Source organism: Lithobates pipiens, unplaced genomic scaffold, assembly GCF_037356315.1.
Source record: "Lithobates pipiens isolate NorthernLeopardFrog02 unplaced genomic scaffold, aLitPip1_a1.2 Scaffold_13, whole genome shotgun sequence".
Classification (NCBI taxonomy): Eukaryota; Metazoa; Chordata; class Amphibia; order Anura; family Ranidae; genus Lithobates; species Lithobates pipiens.
In genome coordinates, this window is record NW_027507718.1 from 538,721,263 (window position 1) to 538,739,199 (window position 17,937).

The window sequence follows — 17,937 nt, forward strand, 5'->3', positions numbered from 1 at the left end:
TCCAAAAGTTTTGAGTACCTGTTTTTGTGTATTTAATATATAGGGTTTTTTTTTTTTTTTTTTTTTATAATCTAAATGATACATACAAGTGATCTGATTTGGAGGTTTGTTTTGTTTAATAAATGTAAGAAATTTTCTGTATCACTTATGAAGGCGGCTTTCACACTGGAGTGGGCGGGTGTTGACGGTAAAACGCTGCAAGTTTTAGCGGAGCTTTACCGTCATTTTAGCGGCGCTATTCGGCTGCTAGTGGGGCGCATATAACCCAGCTAGCGGCCGAGGGAGGGGTTAAATGCGCCCCCGTAAAGCATTCCTCCTAAATCGCATTGCAGGCACATCGGCAGCGGTGCCCATTCATTTCAATGGGCAGGAGTGGTGGGGGAGGGGTGTACACCGCACCAAAGGTGCTGCTTGCAGGACTTTTTTTTTTTTAACATCCTGCCAGCGCGTCGCCTCCGTGTGACAGCACTCGGGGGGGCTTCCAAACAGACTGCAGGGGAGCTGTTTCCCAGGAGCTATTTTTTAGCCCAAAAGCGCCTGAAAAACGCCCAACTGGGAAAGGTGTCTATTAGATTTTATGAAATGAAGGGTGGGGGGGGGGGGAAGAAAAAAAAAAATCGTCCCAAAAAAAAATCAGCATTATATCTCGGCTATCGGCCGCCGCGATTTCTAAATATCGGCCAGAGGAAAAAACCCATATCGGTCGACCTCTAAGCCCTTGTACACACGGTCGGAGATTCCGACGGAATGTGTCCGATCGGACCGTTTTGTCGGATAATCCGACTGTGTGTGGTCTCCATCGGACTGTTTCCGTCGGAATATCCGTCGGACCAAATTTTCTAACTTGCCGGAAAAAATGCTCCGATCGGACATACTCCAATCATGTGTAGAGAATTCCGATCGGACAAAGTGCCACGCATTCTCAGATCAAATTCCTAGACCAAAGCTATTAGCTACTAGCCTGAACGTAGTCCCATCGTAACGAAATTACGTCATCACGTTCTGAATGTTCGGATTTTTCGACAACTTTGTCCGACCGTGTGTATGCAACAGTTTCGGACAAAATCCGACGGATTTGGTTGTCGGAATGTCCGACCGTGTGTACAAGGGCTAATAGTGTTAGAGCATTTTCACCCATCCCCCCCGTGAATGTGCCACCCCACACACACAGCAATTTCCCCACAAAGAAGCTTCAGAACTTTTTTTTTTTTTTTAGAGCGGAGCTTCTGGGGTTTTTTTTTACCGTGATTTTTATTTTATTTTATTTTTTTATGTATTGGTGCAGCACATCTCTGAAATGTAAGGAAACGCACAGATGTGAATGGAGCCTCCTTGTTCTCCCAACAATCTCACTTTCGGGTCCCCATTCACATCTAGCATAGCGGGAGAGAACGTTTTACGTCTCGTTTTTTTTTTTTTTTTTCGGTGACACACATAGGGGGCAGCCTGTTGATTTCGATGGGCTGCCCTACATGAGGCTGATGGGAGATTTTGGCATTTTGTGGGTCGTGTGTTTGTTTTTTTTTTATTTTGCACAGCATTTGCCTCTCGTTTTTTTTTTTCCAACGGGGCAAAATGTGTGTTCTTGTTTCTGTGTTTGGTGCGCCGTTATCAATTAATGGCACTGAAAGCGCAACTAGTAATTTTTAAGTGTATAAAAAAAGGTAGGTGGCCATACACTATACCAGTGATGGGGAACCTCGGCACCCCAGATGTTTTGGAACTACATTTCCCATGATGCTCAAATACACTACAGAGTGGATGAGCATCATGGGAAATGTAGTCCCAAAACATCTGGGGTGCCAACGTTTGCCATCACTGCTCTAGTGTGTGCTAGAAGCGAGGGTAGGCAAACCACACTCTGACTTACAGTTAGACTGATGAGTCTTAATTGGGTCAGCGTTCATTAGAGTTCAGGGCTGGGTGACTCATCCTGGCAGCTCACTTGGTCTACAAGGTTGAAGAATCTTCTAGAACTTAGAGGGTGGAGATTAGGAGGATCTGCCTTGAATATTTAGGAATCCTTGGCAGTGGGCTGGCAGGAGGCCATGCCAGCAGGGGCAGTCGGGTGGAAGATAGAGATGAAGTGTTGAGGAGGCTGTCAGTGGCCCTGGGAGGGGGGGCGGCACCTAAGGATTCTGCCAAAACACATGGGAGGAAGCCTTTCCTGGAGACACGGGAGCAAGAGAGGTCAGAGAGCGAGTAGAGCAGTGATGGTGAACCTTGGCAGACCAGATGTTTTGGAACTACATTTCCCATGATGCTCAGCTACACTGCAGAGTGGATGAGCATCATGGGAAATGTAGTCCCAAAACATCTGGGGTGCCAAGGTTCCCCATCACTGCCCTATACAATCCATGAAGACAGTGAAGTACGTGTCTGTAGAATTAATGGAAATCTTTGATATTTTTGCAGAAGTAGTACATGAATGGTATATTGGTACATATATATATATATATATATATATATATATATATATATAGGGGGGGGGGGCTGTGATTTAGGAAAAAATAAAATAAAAGTGTACAAAGGTGAACTTATCCTTTAAGAAGGTAGACAAAAAAAAAAGCTCTTTCACTTCCCTGGGACAGTACAAGTTCAATAAAATGCCTTTTTAGGCTAACCAAGGCCCCCGGTATTTCTAAAAACTCATAGAGCGATGTTTGGAGGACCTCAATTTCCAGATGGTTCTTTTACCTATGTAGCACTAATCCCCCCCGAAGGAGCTGCTGGTTAGATTTGGGCTTACCGTTACCTTCCGTTTTCCTGGTTGTACGTCTAGGCCAGTGATGGTGAACCTTGGCACCCCAGATGTTTTGGAACTACATTTCCCATGATGCTCATGTACTCTGCAGTGTAGTTGAGCATCATGGGAAATGTAGTTCCAAAACATCTGGGGTGCCAAGGTTCACCATCACTGGTCTAGGGGTGTCCCGTGGTAAATGGCCCAGTAACTTTTCAACCTGACTAACTATGTAACTCGAGAGACTGACAACAGATCCACTTGAATGGATTTTATTTGCAAAACGTAGACAATGAACAGTCTCTTAAATTGGGATCAGAGGGTTGGAAAGGAAGTTCAGGTTCTCTTAATGTCAAAGTCAAAATGTTGAAGGACATTATTACTTTGACTGCATCCAGAGAATAGCCAATCACAGCTGGATGATCCCTCAGGTTGGACAGTCCGCCTCTCACAAGGCCTAGCAACCAACAAGGAGCTTCCTCAGGAACAAAGTCTTTATCACAGACGTTGTTGTAGAACACGTAGGGAAACACTTGTAGGATTCCTGGATCTTCCAGCCAGCTTGGTGATATCCACAAGACCGGATTCTCTCGGGTACTTCAGCCCTTCCAGGCTCTTACTAAGAAACCAACCCGTACGTGGTCTTCTTCTGAAGAGTCTTCCCCTGGAATGCTTGAAGTCACTGGGTCTCTCCCGAACCGGAGACGGCACCCAACCACCTCAGAATCCTCCTTTAGTTTCCTTGCCTTGGGCTAGCCAGCCCCGAGACACCAAGATTGGGTGGATCCGCACCCCAAGCCATAGCCTTCCTGGGGGCTGGTCAGGAGGACCATGAAGTCAGCACCGAGAATGAGTAACTTAAAGGGGTTGTAAAGGTTCATTTTTTTTTTTTCTAAATAGGTTCCTCTAAGCTAGTGCATTGTTGGTTCACTTATCTTTTCCTTCGATTTCCCTTCTAAATGTTTGTTTTCTTTGTCTGAATATCTCACTTCCTGTTTCTCCTCAGTAAGCTGTTCAGTAAGCTGTTCTGGCTGACTAACCACCAGCTCGGATGATGGTGAGAAGTTTACCGAGGAGAAACAGGAAGTGAGATATTCAGACAAAGAAAAAAAACATTTAGAAGGGAAATCAAAGGAAAAGATAAGTGAACCAACAATGCACTAGCTTAGAGGAACCTACGTAGAAAATAAAAAACAAACCTTTACAACCCCTTTAACCAGTTGCCGACCGCCGCACGACGATGTACGTCGACAGCATGGCACGGGCAGGCATAAGGGCGTACATGTACGTCCCTGCCTTCCCGCGGGTCGGGGGCCCGATCGGGCCCCCGCCCGGTGCCTGCGGCGGTCGGTTTTCGTGCGGGAGCGATCCCGGACGAGGGGACGGCCATTCATTCATGGCCACCCCCTCGCGATCGCTCCCGACGAATGAAAATCCTTCGTGACATCACTTCCTCTCCTGTGAGGAGAGGAAGTGATGTATTCTCTCCTCCGTGTCGGTATTTTTCGTTCCGACACGGAGGAGAACGGATCGGTGAGTTGCACCAACACTCTACACAAACAGTAGAACATGCCAGGCACACTCACACCCCCCCTTTACCCCCCGATCACCCCCCCAATTACCCCTGCCCCCCAGTCACAGTGACACCAATGTCATTTTTTTTTTTTTTTTTTTTTTTTTTTTGCATTGGTGTCATTTGTGACTGTAATAACTGTTAGGGCAGTTAGGGTTAGCCCCCTTTAGTTCTAATGTACCCCCCTAACCCCCCCAATAAAGGTTTAACCCCGTGATCACCCCCCGTCGCCAGTGTCACTAAGGCTGGGTTCACATTGCAGCGGTTTATGAGAACGAATGTGATTCGCACCGCACTGCAGTGCAAATCACATCCGATCTCTGTGCGATTCGAGTTCAGCCATTCGCCGCACCCGCCGCACCCGCCGCACCCGCCACACCCGCCGCAAATTCGCACGGGACCCTTTTTTTGGCCCGCAGCAGAATCGGATCGCATGGGTGTTCACACCATGCGATCCGAGTTTGCAGATCGCACTGCGATATGCAAACTGATCTGGGGGTGTCAGTAACATTTCACTGACACTCCCAGCAGTTCGCATAGGGCAGTGTGAACTGCCGCCGGGAGGCATGCGATGCGGGAACCCGCCGCGCATTCGTGGCGTTCCCGCATCGCTCCAGTGTGAACCCAGCCTAATAAGCGATCATTTTTCTGATCGCCGTATTAGTGTCACAGGTGACGCTAGTTAGGCAGGTAGGTATTTAGGTTCGCCGCAGCTTTTTATAGCACCAGGGACCCCCATATACTACCGCATAAAGCCCCCTGATTGCCCCCTAGTTAACCCTTTCACCAGTGATCACCATATAACTGTTACAGGTGACGCTGGTTGGTTAGTTATTTTTTTATAGTTTCAGGGCACCCGCCATTTATTACCTAATAAAGGTTTAACCCCCTGATCACCCGGCGGGTGTCATTTGTGACTAATAACTGTTAGGGCAGTTAGGGTTAGCCCCCTTTAGTTCTAAGGTACCCCCCTAACCCCCCCAATAAAGGTTTAACCCCGTGATCACCCCCCGTCGCCAGTGTCACTAAGGCTGGGTTCACATTGCAGCGGTTTATGAGAACGGATGTGATTTGCACCGCACTGCAGTGCAAATCACATCCGATCTCTGTGCGATTCGAGTTCAGCTATACAGATAGTATACAGATAGTATACAGATAGTATGGCTGAATTCGTGTCGCACCCGCCGCACCCGCCGCAAACTCGCACGGGACCCTTTTTTTGGTCCGCAGCAGAATCGGATCGCATGGGTGTTCACACCATGCGATCCGAGTTTGCAGATCGCACTGCGATATGCGAACTGATCTGGGGGTGTCATTAACATTTCACTGACACTCCCAGCAGTTCGCATAGGGCAGTGTGAACTGCCGCCGGGAGGCATGCGATGCGGGAACCCGCCGCGCATTCGTGGCGTTCCCGCATCGCTCCAGTGTGAACCCAGCCTAATAAGCGATCGTTTTTCTGATCGCTGTATTAGTGTCACAGGTGACGGCAGTTAGGTATTTAGGTTCGCCGCAGCTTTTTATAGCGCCAGGGACCCCCATATACTACCGCATAAAGCCCCCTGATTGCCCCCTAGTTAACCCTTTCACCAGTGATCACCATATAACTGTTACAGGTGACGCTGGTTGGTTAGTTATTTTTTTATAGTTTCAGGGCACCCGCCATTTATTACCTAGTCTCACTAGTGTACCCCTAAATTTAGGGGTGTCTACTTTCTAAAATGGGGTCATTTGGGGGGGGGGGGTTTGTGCCATCTTGGCATTTTATGGCCTTCAAAACTGTAACGCCCTTAGAAAGCCTGAAGGCGGTGCTTGGTTTTCGGGGCCCCGTACGCGGCTAGGCTCCCAAAAAGTCCCACATATGTGGTATCCCCGTACTCAGGAGAAGCAGCAGAATTTATTTTGGGGTGTCATTTCACATATGCCCATGGCATGCGTGAGCAATATATCATTTAGTGACAACTTTGTGAAAAAAAAAAAAAAAAAAAAAAAGTTTGTAATTTTCCCGCAACTTGTGGCAAAATATAAAATATTCCATGAACTCAACATGCCTCTCAGCAAATAGCTTGGGGTGTCTACTTTCTAAAATGGGGTCATTTGTGGGGGTTTTGTGCCATCTTGGCATTTTATGGCCTTCAAAACTGTAATAGGTAGTGAGAAGTGAACTCAAAAATTTACGCCCTTAGAAAACCTGAAGGCGGTTCTTGGCTTTCGGGGCCCCGTACGCGGCTAGGCTCCCAAAAAGTCCCACATATGTGGTATCCCCGTACTCAGGAGAAGCAGCAGAATTTTTTTTGGGGTGTCATTTCACATATGCCCATAGCATGTGTGAGCAATATATCATTTAGTGACAACTTTGTGTAAAAAAAAAAAAAAAATTTTTTTTTTGTCATTATTCAATCGCTTGAGGCAAAAAAATAAAATATTCAATGGGCTCAACATGCCTCTTATCAATTTCCTTAGGGGGTCTACTTTCCAAAATGGGGTCATTTGGGGGGGTTTTGTACTGCCCTGCCATTTTAGCACCTCAAGAAATGAGATAGGCAGTCGTAAACTAAAAGCTGCGTAAATTCCAGAAAACGTACCTTAGTTTGTAGATGTGACAACTTTTGCGCAAACCAATAAATATACAATTATTGACTTTTTTTTTACCAAAGACATGTGGCTGAATACATTTTGGCCTAAATGTATGACTAAAATTGAGTTTATTGGATTTTTCTAATAACAAAAAGTAGAAAATATCATTTTTTTTCAAAATTTGCGGTCTTTTTACGTTTATATCGCAAAAAATAAAAATCGCAGAGGCAATCAAATACCATCAAAAGAAAGCTCTATTTGTGGGAAGAAAAGGACGCAAATTTTGTTTCGGTACAACATTGCATGACCGCGCAATTACCAGTTAAAGCAGCGCAGTGCCAAAGTGTAAAAAGACCTCTGGTCATTTACCAGCAAAATGGTCCGGTCTTAAAGTGGTTAAGCACCTAACCAGACCATAGTTCCATGCCTGCCAGAAGAGACAGTGCCCCCCCTGTGGCCAGGCTGAACATCTCACAGTCCAGTCAGACTGATGCCAAAGTCTAATTTAGATAATTGTACCCAAACCAAACTGCAGTTTAGGCAATTTTAACTTTGAAAAAAAAAAAAAAAACGCAGAGCGCGTGCTCTTCAGGAGCCGCCGCTACATGTGGATGAAATGATCATCTTTTCCAAAAACCTTCTGAAGACCATACCTATCGTCTTGATCAGGTTTTCACCCGATTGCTGCAGAATGGACTGAAGGTGAAGTCCAGAAAATATGTCCTCTTATGAGGAGTCAAATGCAGTACCTGGCTCTGAATTTCCCAGATGACCCCAGTCTACAACATATTATGGAGCAGATCCTTCACTTCCTGGCTCAGGGCTTGAAGAATGTTTAAAGTATCTTTGGGCGCACCGTGTCCCTGATGGGTATAGGACAGTGATGGTGAACCTTGGCACCCCAGATGTTTTGGAACTACATTTCTCATGATGCTCTTGCACTCTGCAGTGTAGTTGAGCATCATGGGAAATGTAGTTCCAAAACATCTGGGGTGCCAAGGTTCTCCATCACTGGTATAGGATGATCTAGCGCAGTCGTGCACCTGTACTCTTCGGGCCCACTTACAAACACCACTACATGCCTTTCCAACAGTTGATCTAAGAGCCGTTCTTGTTCAAGCAAGAATTTAAGCAACCTCCATGACAGGACACTTCAATACGCTTCTTCTGAACTCTATACTGCTCGTTGATGACCAGCTGAGCTGAGATGTATGGGGTTGGTCTTCAGGCTGATCATTTGGACCAGCAACTTACCATGATGCACTTTGGACAAAGTCCTGGCCTCTGCTCACTCGCCCTTCACCTCCAGATCCTGTCTGGGTTCCACCAGACATTGTTCTATGAGTTTTTAAAAGTACCGAGGGCCTTGGTTAACCTTAAAGGCGTTTTATTGAACTTGTACTGTCCCGGGGAAGTGCAACTTTTTTTTTTGTTTTCCTACTTTTTATTTTTTTAATCCCAGCTCCCCTTTGTACCAAGTACTTTTTTTTTTTTGCAAAAATATCAAAGCTTTCCATTAAATCCTAAATGAAATGGCTTACTTTTCTTGTGCTCATCCACGTTTCCATTAGTAATGTCTTTCTTCCTGATCAGACTGGAGGTCATGACACAGGAAGGAGTTGACCAGCTGACCTCATTAGCACACGCCCCCTGCATCATCAGTTGATCTAAGAGCCGTTCTTGTTCAAGCAAGAATTTCTTTATGGGCAGAGCCAGTTGAGCGTCCTCTAGAGTGGTCTAGGCAACCTCCATGACAGGACACTTCAATACGCTTCTTCTGAACTCTATACTGCCCGTTGATGACCAGCTGAGCTGAGATGTATGGGGTTGGTCTTCAGGCTGATTATTTGGACCAGCAACTTACCATGATGCACTTTGGACAAAGTCCTGGCCTCTTCTCACTCACCCTTCACCTCCAGATCCTGTCTGGGTTCCACCATGCTCGTATCCCCTTGCCGTTTCTTTCTGGCCCCCCAGCGGGAGCGGACAAACCACCTCTTATTGCGGCGAGGTGATAGTCCTATCTGACGTTTGTCCTCCCTGTGTTGGACTTGATAAGCATTCACCAGGGATTTGCTCCTTCCCGAGCCATGCAATGCACAGCTGCTCTCCCAGGACACACATACACAGTACCACGGGAACATCCTTCGAGGCGGACCCACAGGTCATCACCACCCCATTTCAATCTACCATTTGGTCAAACAATCGGATGGACATCCAGTTGGTCCCACTCCACTGGGATAGGAAGATTGCTGGTGTCCTTCAGAGTCAGCCAGGAGGGATCCAGAGTCAAGCTTTTCAGAACTATCACTGATAGAAAGCATAGTTTACGGCAGTGGTGGAGAACCTCGGCACCCCAGATGTTTTGGAACTACATTTCCCATGATGCTCATGCATTCTGCGGTGTAGGTGAGCATCATGGGAAATGTAGTTCCAAAACATCTGGGGTGCCAAGGTTCACCATCACTGGTTTAGGGTGGTGACCTTTGATCCAGTGTCCACTAAGCACTGGGCCTAGTGCCCATTTAGCACTGCAGAGACCATAAGGCAAGAGGATATCATTTTGGAGTCAAGCCTGGGACTTGTTGAACTAGTTCCCACATAGTAATCCCAAAGCCCCACCCAGGAACATGGGGGGGATCCTCAACTCTCATCTCTGCCATTGTTCCCTGCAGTGTGCCCCCACCACTAGGTCCACATCAGGATCTGCCTCAGAGGATTGCTGGCCAATGGAACCTGGCCCATCTCTCACTCTTGACAGATGAGATTTCCAATTGAAAGGATGGAAGGGCCTCAGTCTGGTTCCTCACTTCTAATGCAGAAATAGGAGAAGGGACAGCAGCTTCCTTTCTCGGCAATAGCCGTCCTTCTCTCCTGGTAACCCCCATACCCTGACTTTGGTCCCTTCGTGTTCCCCTTCCACTGCTTCCAGGGTACTGCAATATCTGCCCCGTACACAATCCTGCAAGGCCCCTTTAAGAGGACCAGTGAGAATCCCGAATATAAATGGATCTTGTAGGACTTCTTCAGGAGAACCTCCAGTAGGACAGCCTTGGTGGCCTTTCTCCTCCAAAGACTTCTATGGCTCCTGGAAGGCCACCCCACACCGAGGAACTGCCTCACCCTCTTGCTGCTTCCGGGGGAGAAACTTCCACCATAGGCCTGACTTCCTCATGAAGACTTCCTAGGCGTGCCACTACCTGCACGAAGGTGGTCTCTTCCATAGGGCCCCCCTGGCACCCTCCCCCCATGGAGTTGATGACCAAATCAGGGAGGAGTTTGGGTGAGTTGCACTCTCTACCCTTTCCAGCCAATCTTGGGGTATTGCCGCCGTTCTGTTTTGGGATCATTTCTAATGCAGCTCCCAGGGGTATCGCGGTGGCAATTGGGCCCTCGTGTGAAGAGGACCGCCTTTCCATATGCAGGGCCACCATGGAGGGGGTGGGGGTCATCCCATACACATGAAGGGGGCCCAGACCCCAACCAAGCTGTTGTTGCTGCGTCCAAACTACCCCCAGAGCGTCCTGCCCAGATGTCCAGTCAGTGCCCCTACAATACCGCAGCCGTGCCGCTCATCACAGCTGTCCCTGAATGTACGGCGGCTGAGAGCATCCACCGCCGCCCGCTGTTCTTACAGCTAGGGTTTGGTTGCTAGGACTGCCCATGTCCTAGCAACCAGTCATGTGCTTGCCCCTCCCCCGTACTCCGGCATTCAGAGGAGGAGGAAGTTCCTCCTGCAATCCTATCCGGTCCCAGTGCCCAGCCTTCCAGCTTCCTCCTGTTCCTGTAGCCGACTGCTGCAATAAGAGGGAACGGATCCTGATGGGGTCTTCACAATAGTCCCCTCCCCCCCTTCCACTACCCCAACTATTCCCTTACACCTACCTCTCCACTCACCTTACCCCGCTCTGCACTCCCCTTATAAGTTTAGGGGCCCCCTTCTGAAAGGGAACGGGCTCTAGGAACTACGGCGTAAGGAGGATTTGAGCACTCTGATGTATGGTCGCTTTAGGGACCCTGATGTAAGGAGGGTGGCTCTGGGGGGGACCATGATATAAGAGGGGGGGGGGTGACTTTACGGATCCTAATTAAAGGGGAAGGACCCTGATGTAAGGGGAAACACTGGAGGACCTGATTTAAGGAGGGTGGCTCTGGGGGGGCATGATATAAGGGGGGGGGGGGGGCTCTGGGGATTCTAATTAGAGAGGAAGGACCCTGATGTAAGGGAAGACTCTGGGGACCCTGATGTAAGGGGGAGGGGTGACTCTGGGGACCCCAATTTAAGGGGGACTCTGATGTAATAGAATTGGGAGATGTTTGCTGTGGGTTTTCCTTTTAGAGACACATTTTGGGGTAAATTTGTGTGTTTTTTTTTAATTTATGAAATTGGATTTTATTGAACGTGTGGCGTTTGCTGTGCAGATTGGGGGTGAGATGAAATCTACGCCTCCATTTTATTCTCCGGGGTCTCTGATCAGACATACAGATCTATCATGTTTGGGGATTGATGTGGAGAAGAATGTTCTGGAACCTTCTGATTGGACACACAGCTGTGGCTCGGGTGTCCCCATAATAAGAAACTTGTCAGGAGCTCTGTGTGTGACCCCACCACTAATAACTGATCACTTCCGGAGTCACCTCTCTGCGGGAGGGCGGGACTTCCTGTCTCTCGATAACGCCATCTCCTACCACACATCCTCCAATCATCGCTCACAATCAGTACCGGAAGAAGCCCAGCGCTCACTGGCATTGGACATATTTCCTAGACCCCGCCCCCAAAGGCGGGAAGCGGCAGGGTGTGATTGGCCGCGGAAGCTGTCCGTCGGACTCGGAGCACCGCCTCCCCCCGCTATTGGTGGATCTGTTTCGGGCAATCAGCGCGCGCGGCCTCCGTAGGGCGCCGTTGATTGGCGGAGTGGGGCCGGATAGGCGGGGTCGGCAGTGTTGCTATGCGAGCGGCTGCCGGGCGGAATAAGATGGCGGCGCTGGAGCCGGAGAGCGGGGAGAGGAGGGGACCCCGACATCCATTGTGACAGCATGGAGGAGGCCGGGAACAGCGCCGGCCTGTGGGAGAGGAGGGGAGCGCACCCGGTGAGGGGAATCCGCCGACACCACCCCCACACACTCACAGGACACGCCTCCCGACCGAAACCACGCCCCAACCTCACAGGCCACACCCCCGCCTGATATCCCTCACCACACATGAGGCCACACCCCCTACCTCACACCACGCCCACCCCTAACCGAAACCACTCCCACCATATCAGAGACCACGCCCCTTTACCAAACCACACATGGAGCTCCTCCCCCTGACCACAGGAGCTGACATTCCAGAGAACCTAACTCCTCCTATTTACCCCCCAGACTCCTCCCCCTGACCCCAGGAGCTGACACTTCCCCCACAGACTCCTCCCCCTGACCCCAGGAGCTGATACTCCCCCACACACTCCTCCCCCTGACCCCAGGAGCTGACACTTTACCCACAGACTCCTCCCCCTGACCCCAGGAGCTGACACTTTACCCACAGACTCCTCCCCCTGACCCCAGGAGCTGACACTTCCTCCACAGACCCCTCCCCCTGACCCCAGGAGCTGACACTTCACCCACAGACCCCTCCCCCTGACCCCGGGAGCTGACACTTCCACCACAGACCCCTGACCCCGGGAGCTGACACTTCACCCACAGACCCCTCCCCCTGACCCCAGGAGCTGACACTTCCCCCACAGACCCCTCCCCCTGACCCCGGGAGCTGACACTTCACCCACAGACCCCTCCCCCTGACCCCGGGAGCTGACACTTCACCCACAGACCCCTCCCCCTGACCCCGGGAGCTGACACTTTACCCACAGACTCCTCCCCCTGACCCCGGGAGCTGACACTTTACCCACAGACCCCTCCCCCTGACCCCGGGAGCTGACACTTTACCCACAGACCCCTCCCCTGACCCCGGGAGCTGACACTTTACCCACAGACCCCTTCCCTTGACACCAGGAGCTGACACTTTACCCACAGACCCCTCCCCCTGACACCAGGAGCTGACACTTTACCCACAGACCCCTCCCCCTGACCCTAGGAGCTGACACTTTACCCACAGACCCCTCCCCCTGACCCCAGGAGCTGACGCTTTACCCACAGACCCCTCCCCCTGACCCCAGGAGCTTACACTTTACCCACAGACCCCTCCCCCTGACCCCAGGAGCTGACGCTTTACCCACAGACCCCTCCCCCTGACCCCAGGAGCTGACACTTTACCCACAGACCCCTCCACCTGACCCCAGAAGTTGACACTTTACCCACAGACCCCTCCCCCTGACCCCAGGAGCTGACACTTTACCCACAGACCCCTCCCCCTGACCCTAGGAGCTGACACTTTACCCACAGACCCCCCCACCTGACCCCAGAAGTTGACACTTTACCCACAGACCCCTCCCCCTGACCCCAGGAGCTGACACTTTACCCACAGACCCCTCCCCCTGACCCCAGGAGCTGACACTTCCCTCACAGACCCCTCCCCCTGACCCCGGGAGCTGACACTTTACCCACAGACTCCTCCCCCTGACCCTAGGAGCTGACACTTTACCCACAGACCCCTCCCCCTGACCCCAGGAGCTGACACTTTACCCACAGACCCCTCCCCCTGACCCCAGGAGCTGACACTTTACCCACAGACCCCTCCCCCTGACCCCAGGAGCTGACACTTCCCTCACAGACCCCTCCCCCTGACCCCGGGAGCTGACACTTTACCCACAGACTCCTCCCCCTGACCCTAGGAGCTGACACTTTACCCACAGACCCCTCCCCCTGACCCCAGGAGCTGACACTTTACCCACAGACCCCTCCCCCTGACCCCAGGAGCTGACACTTCCCCCGTAGTCTGGAGGAAAGAAGGGAAAAGATGGAGATGAGTGAACTCCATGAAGGGGGTGAATGAGGTTCAGGAGGGCGGGATCTTCAGTGTGACACGGGAACATGACCTCCAACTAACTGGAGGAAAGTTCATAACTAACCCTAGAGGGTGGATTCCTGGAGCGGTAGAGGTAGCGGGTCAGTCCCGGGAAGTGACCGTATCTTACATGGGATGAATGTAGATGTCAGACTGAGGGAGTGCTCGATGTTCTGCTGTGACTCCGTCCTGGATACCTCAGGGAGGGGACATGGAGGTCAAAGTAGTGTGACACTGGTGGGACTGGTGAGTGGGATGTTTGTGATAACGTCACGTAATATATTGGGGCCGGGATTGTGGATCTCTCAGATGGTTTCAATTTTATCTTGCTACGCTAGATCTCATAGGGGGCGGTGATGGTTCCAGCTTGGACAGATCTCATAGGGGGCGCTGATGGTTCCAGCTTGGACAGATCTCATAGGGGGCGCTGATGGTTCCAGCTTGGACAGATCTTATAGGGGGCGCTGATGGTTCCAGCTTGGACAGATCTCATAGGGGGCGCTGATGGTTCCAGCTTGGACAGATCTCATAGGGGGTGCTGATGGTTCCAGCTTGGACTGATCTCATAGGGGGCGCTGATGGTTCCAGCTTGGACAGATCTCATAGGGGGCGGTGATGGTTCCAGCTTGGACAGATCTTATAGGGGGCGCTGATGGTTCCAGCTTGGACAGATCTCATAGGGGGCGCTGATGGTTCCAGCTTGGACAGATCTCATAGGGGGCGGTGATGGTTCCAGCTTGGACAGATCTCATAGGGGGCGCTGATGGTTCCAGCTTGGACAGATCTTATAGGGGGCGCTGATGGTTCCAGCTTGGACAGATCTCATAGGGGGCGCTGATGGTTCCAGCTTGGACAGATCTCATAGGGGGCGGTGATGGTTCCAGCTTGGACAGATCTCATAGGGGGCGCTGATGGTTCCAGCTTGGACAGATCTTATAGGGGGCGCTGATGGTTCCAGCTTGGACAGATCTCATAGGGGGCGCTGATGGTTCCAGCTTGGACAGATCTCATAGGGGGCGCTGATGGTTCCAGCTTGGACAGATCTCATAGGGGGCGCTGATGGTTCCAGCTTGGACAGATCTCATAGGGGGCGCTGATGGTTCCAGCTTGGACAGATCTCATAGGGGGCGCTGATGGTTCCAGCTTGGACAGATCTCATAGGGGGCGCTGATGGTTCCAGCTTGGACAGATCTCATAGGGGGCGCTGATGGTTCCAGCTTGGACAGATCTCATAGGGGGCGCTGATGGTTCCAGCTTGGACAGATCTTATAGGGGGCGCTGATGGTTCCAGCTTGGACAGATCTCATGAGGGGTGGTGATGGTTCCAGCTTGGACAGATCTCATAGGGGGCGGTGATGGTTCCAGCTTGGACAGATCTCATAGGGGGCGGTGATGGTTCCAGCTTGGACAGATCTCATAGGGGGTGCTGATGGTTCCAGCTTGGACAGATCTCATAGGGGGCGCTGATGGTTCCTGCTTGGACTGATCTTATAGGGGGCGCTGATGGTTCCAGCTTGGACAGATCTCATAGGGGGCGGTGATGGTTCCAGCTTGGACAGATCTTATAGGGGGCGCTGATGGTTCCAGCTTGGACAGATCTTATAGGGGGCGCTGATGGTTCCAGCTTGGACAGATCTCATAGGGGGTGCTGATGGTTCCAGCTTGGACTGATCTCATAGGGGGCGCTGATGGTTCCAGCTTGGACAGATCTTATAGGGGGCGCTGATGGTTCCAGCTTGGACAGATCTTATAGGGGGCGCTGATGGTTCCAGCTTGGACAGATCTCATAGGGGGCGGTGATGGTTCCAGCTTGGACAGATCTCATAGGGGGCGCTGATGGTTCCAGCTTGGACAGATCTTATAGGGGGCGCTGATGGTTCCAGCTTGGACAGATCTCATAGGGGGCGCTGATGGTTCCAGCTTGGACAGATCTCATAGGGGGCGCTGATGGTTCCAGCTTGGACAGATCTCATAGGGGGCGCTGATGGTTCCAGCTTGGACAGATCTTATAGGGGGCGCTGATGGTTCCAGCTTGGACAGATCTCATAGGGGGCGCTGATGGTTCCAGCTTGGACAGATCTCATAGGGGGCGCTGATGGTTCCAGCTTGGACAGATCTCATAGGGGGCGCTGATGGTTCCAGCTTGGACAGATCTCATAGGGGGCGCTGATGGTTCCAGCTTGGACAGATCTCATAGGGGGCGCTGATGGTTCCAGCTTGGACAGATCTCATAGGGGGCGCTGATGGTTCCAGCTTGGACAGATCTCATAGGGGGCGCTGATGGTTCCAGCTTGGACAGATCTCATAGGGGGCGCTGATGGTTCCAGCTTGGACAGATCTTATAGGGGGCGCTGATGGTTCCAGCTTGGACAGATCTCATGAGGGGTGGTGATGGTTCCAGCTTGGACAGATCTTATAGGGGGCGCTGATGGTTCCTGCTTGGACTGATCTTATAGGGGGCGCTGATGGTTCCAGCTTGGACAGATCTCATAGGGGGCGGTGATGGTTCCAGCTTGGACAGATCTCATAGGGGGCGGTGATGGTTCCAGCTTGGACAGATCTCATAGGGGGTGCTGATGGTTCCAGCTTGGACAGATCTCATAGGGGGCGCTGATGGTTCCTGCTTGGACTGATCTTATAGGGGGCGCTGATGGTTCCAGCTTGGACAGATCTCATAGGGGGCGGTGATGGTTCCAGCTTGGACAGATCTCATAGGGGGCGCTGATGGTTCCAGCTTGGACAGATCTTATAGGGGGCGCTGATGGTTCCAGCTTGGACAGATCTCATAGGGGGCGCTGATGGTTCCAGCTTGGACAGATCTCATAGGGGGCGCTGATGGTTCCTGCTTGGACTGATCTCATAGGGGGTGGTGATGGTTCCAGCTTGGACAGATCTTATAGGGGGCGCTGATGGTTCCAGCTTGGACAGATCTCATAGGGGGCGCTGATGGTTCCAGCTTGGACAGATCTCATAGGGGGCGCTGATGGTTCCAGCTTGGACAGATCTCATAGGGGGCGCTCATGGTTCCAGCTTGGACAGATCTCATAGGGGGCGCTGATGGTTCCAGCTTGGACAGATCTCATGAGGGGTGGTGATGGTTCCAGCTTGGACAGATCTCATAGGGGGCGCTGATGGTTCCTGCTTGGACAGATCTCATAGGGGGGCGCTGATGGTTCCAGCTTGGACAGATCTCATAGGGGGCGCTGATGGTTCCAGCTTGGACAGATCTCATAGGGGGCGGTGATGGTTCCAGCTTGGACAGATCTCATAGGGGGCGCTGATGGTTCCTGCTTGGACAGATCTCATAGGGGGGCGCTGATGGTTCCAGCTTGGACAGATCTCATAGGGGGCGCTGATGGTTCCAGCTTGGACAGATCTCATAGGGGGCGCTGATGGTTCCAGCTTGGACAGATCTTATAGGGGGCGCTGATGGTTCCTGCTTGGACTGATCTCATAGGGGGCGGTGATGGTTCCTGCTTGGACAGATCTTATAGGGGGCGCTGATGGTTCCTGCTTGGACTGATCTCATAGGGGGCGGTGATGGTTCCAGCTTGGACAGATCTCATAGGGGGCGCTGATGGTTCCAGCTTGGACAGATCTTATAGGGGGCGCTGATGGTTCCTGCTTGGACTGATCTCATAGGGGGCGGTGATGGTTCCAGCTTGGACAGATCTCATAGGGGGCGCTGATGGTTCCTGCTTGGACTGATCTCATAGGGGGCGGTGATGGTTCCAGCTTGGACAGATCTCATAGGGGGCGCTGATGGTTCCAGCTTGGACAGATCTCATAGGGGGCGGTGATGGTTCCAGCTTGGACAGATCTCATAGGGGGCGCTGATGGTTCCAGCTTGGACTGATCTCATAGGGGGCGCTGATGGTTCCTGCTTGGACAGATCTCATAGGGGGCGCTGATGGTTCCAGCTTGGACTGATCTCATAGGGGGCGCTGATGGTTCCAGCTTGGACTGATCTCATAGGGGGCGCTGATGGTTCCAGCTTGGACAGATCTCATAGGGGGCGCTGATGGTTCCAGCTTGGACAGATCTCATAGCGAGCGCTGTTGGTTCCAGCTTGGACAGATCTCATAGGGGGCGCTGATGGTT

At 51.6% G+C, this 17,937-nt stretch overlaps 1 protein-coding gene across 1 annotated transcript in view; it reads left to right on the forward strand.

The window, feature by feature from the left end:
- The first annotated feature begins 11,764 nt into the window (after positions 1–11,764).
- The window catches only part of WBP1 (WW domain binding protein 1), a 30,503-nt gene continuing 24,330 nt past the window's right edge, over positions 11,765–17,937 (forward strand). Inside the window, exon 1 of the mRNA XM_077478271.1 lies at positions 11,765–11,984. Coding sequence (XP_077334397.1) covers positions 11,931–11,984 — 54 coding nt within the window. The 5' untranslated portion in view covers positions 11,765–11,930. The remainder of the gene's footprint in view (positions 11,985–17,937) is intronic.